Source organism: Phaethon lepturus, unplaced genomic scaffold (genome assembly GCF_000687285.1).
Source record: "Phaethon lepturus isolate BGI_N335 unplaced genomic scaffold, ASM68728v1 scaffold18192, whole genome shotgun sequence".
NCBI classification, from domain to species: Eukaryota; Metazoa; Chordata; class Aves; order Phaethontiformes; family Phaethontidae; genus Phaethon; species Phaethon lepturus.
Genome location: NW_010521404.1, coordinates 1 through 2,753, shown reverse-complemented (window position 1 = coordinate 2,753; position 2,753 = coordinate 1). Strand labels below are relative to the sequence as shown.

General features: G+C 44.8%; 1 protein-coding gene across 1 annotated transcript; it reads right to left on the bottom strand.

Moving 5' to 3' along the window:
- Positions 1-1,013: 1,013 nt before the first annotated feature.
- LOC104615259 (40S ribosomal protein S23-like) lies at positions 1,014-2,750 on the bottom strand (the record flags this gene model as incomplete). Its single annotated transcript, XM_010281514.1, has 3 exons — positions 1,014-1,209; positions 1,652-1,772; positions 2,551-2,750. Coding segments are annotated over 3 exons (468 nt in total), but the record flags the coding sequence as incomplete, so codon positions are not given.
- Between the last annotated feature and the right edge of the window lie 3 nt (positions 2,751-2,753).

The window sequence follows — 2,753 nt, the reverse complement described above, 5'->3', positions numbered from 1 at the left end:
TGAATTACCTCTCAAAACAGTAGACATGAGATAAAAGATCTAATCTTGCTGCCTGACTAATCTTTTCATCCTGACAGGTATATTCCATCTGTAAGTGCTGTGCTAACATCCAGTAAGAATCATGCACTCCAAACCTTTATTGACAAATGAGAAACCTAAGTTTACTGTAAGGTGTGGCGGCAAACTTGTGGCTCCCCCAACCCTTCCCACTGCAGAAGCCATCCCCACTCATGCGCTGATGCAGCCCTCTTAGGATTAAGGCTGTGACACCAAAGCAATAGTTAGCCCACTTTCAATTCTGGTGCACGTAGCATGTGTCGAGCTGTGCTGGACCACATGTGCCAGGGTGACACAGTGATCTCCTCCGCCATGCTCTTGCAGCACTCCATCCCTCGTGCAACAGAGCAGACACCAGAGACCTTTTCCTTCTCGTAGACAGAACGCAGCCTGCTTCCTTAGGTCAGAGCCCCAGTTAGCTCTGTTAGTGACATTCATGGACCCAGGCTTCAAAAACTTTCTGGTTCTGTGCAACTGGCAGCAATAACAGTCCAGAAATTGTTTCACGGGGCCCTTTTTACGAGAGCTTTCAGGAAGGAGGGTTTAGGATGGGACAAAGGCCTCGGAGAGATCTCTCAGTCCATCTTGCCATCTTTGACAGCAACAGAGTCACTAGTCTAGTTATTAAGCTGAAGAAGCCTTCATGAAGGCGCTGGCCATCAGGGATGGTCCACAAAGCACTAAAACACCCTTTAATTCTGTGAAGTTCCTGGCAGACAGCTGTGTTGCTTCACACAACACAAAGGTAAATTTGGAAATGCTGCGCTTTTCAAGCTCACCTGCTGGTTATAAAGATGCCCCGGCACTCTTCTGTCCCTCAGTGGCAAAGCATTTCTCATAGAAGGAAAAGCCAGCTGCCAACAACAAAAAGACAGTACGCCCCAAAATTTCTGAGGTTTGTCACTTGCAGATACACATTAAAAAAAATCATAAGCCTCAAACAACAAGCATAGAAATTTTTCCAATCAAAAATTTTATTGACATTCTTGTCAGTTTAATCTGAATTTATGATCTTGGTCTCTCCTTCTTGCCCTTGTACAAGGCCAACAGAGAAACATTGGCTACTTTCACAACCTTAAAGCGAACTCCAGGGATGTCACCAACAGCATGGCCCTTCCGACCAAAACCAGCAACCAGAACTTCATCGTTTTCCTGCAATGAAAGACCACATAGTTACAAAGCTACAAACGTTAAACCTGTACACACTTCTGAATGGGTAACATTAGAAAGTCTAGGGTGTGTCTCAAATTTAAAGAGTTCAAATAGTAGAGCTGCTGATATCTATCTACACATTAATATATATTGATACCTATACATTAATAAAGGACTGTTATCCCCTTCAGTGTTTTGGAGGAAGGAATCAGAAACAGAGCTATCATTTAGCTTGCAGCACTACAGCTGAGAACTACCCTTGCAGAGGGAGGGGAAAGTACAATAATCTCTCTCACTTTTTCTTTTATCTCTGCCACCACAGCTATAACATACACGTGTGCAGAATGCCATGAACCCTTGTCTAACCATACCCTAAATCTGTCAATTATGTGTTTCCTTACTTTGAGATACCATTTTTTATAGGTCACTTCTTGAAAATTACCTCAATGAAGTTCAGGCAGCCATCGTTGGGAACAAAAGCTGTTATTTTTTTACCATTCTTAATCAGCTGGACTCTAACACATTTCCTGATGGCAGAGTTGGGCTGTTTAGCTTCTACTCCACTGAAATGGAAGCACATGGAAATAAATTAGCAAAATTTAAATTGGCAGATTAAATCTGGTAGATTAATAGCAGATAATCATTACAGCACCACAAATTACTGCATTATTTTGTACTAAGTGCAAGTTGCATCTGTACTTCAGAATCAAAAGCTATCAGTTATCTCTTTAGAGCTATTCAATACATACAAGGCCAGTTCCAAAGCTGAGTAAAAATTGGTAATTAATCACCCACAGACACATACTAATTAAGTAAATAATAATTTGGAGGGGTGGGCACAAAAAAAGGGAGAGAAACACCTTGGAGCCCTGGCAGTGTCCCAATCTTATAAATTATGGAAGAAAAAAAAGCTAGAAAACAAGTAGGTGGGATCTTTGACACAAAGCACACACAGAATCCACCCCCCCTAAATCCTAAGATGAGTTACATGACATTTTTATTCTTTAGCTTCTAAATAAGCAAGAGTTTTAAATGACACGTGTATGTGAAAAAATACCTTTCAGCACGGCCACTTGCAAAATAACCCACGTTTTCAGAGCATATAGAAATTAACAGAAATGAAGCATGTCAGAGGCAGCAAAACCTCTCCTGTATTTCTAAAATAAAGGCGCTTAGCGGTGCTTCTCTCTAGGTCCCTCTCAGAGGCCTCATTTTCCGGGAGGCCTTCCGGGGCAGCCAGATGCCCACGCCACGCACCAGTGGGGAGCGAGGCACACGGAAGGAGGATGGCCCCACGACCCGCCCACACCGGCCCGCAGCACTCCGCACAGCTGTACCCACACTTTCTCCAGGACAATCCCCTTGGCGTGAGAGGCACCGCCGAAGGGGTTAGCCTTCAGCGCCGTGCCCAGGTGGGCCTTCTTGTACTGCTTGTCGTGCCACTTCTGGTCGCGGCGGTGGCTGCGGAGCTTCCGCGCGGTGCGGAGCCCTCGGCACTTCCCTGCGGAAGAAAGGCGGAGAGGGATGATGAGGGGGCCGCTCCC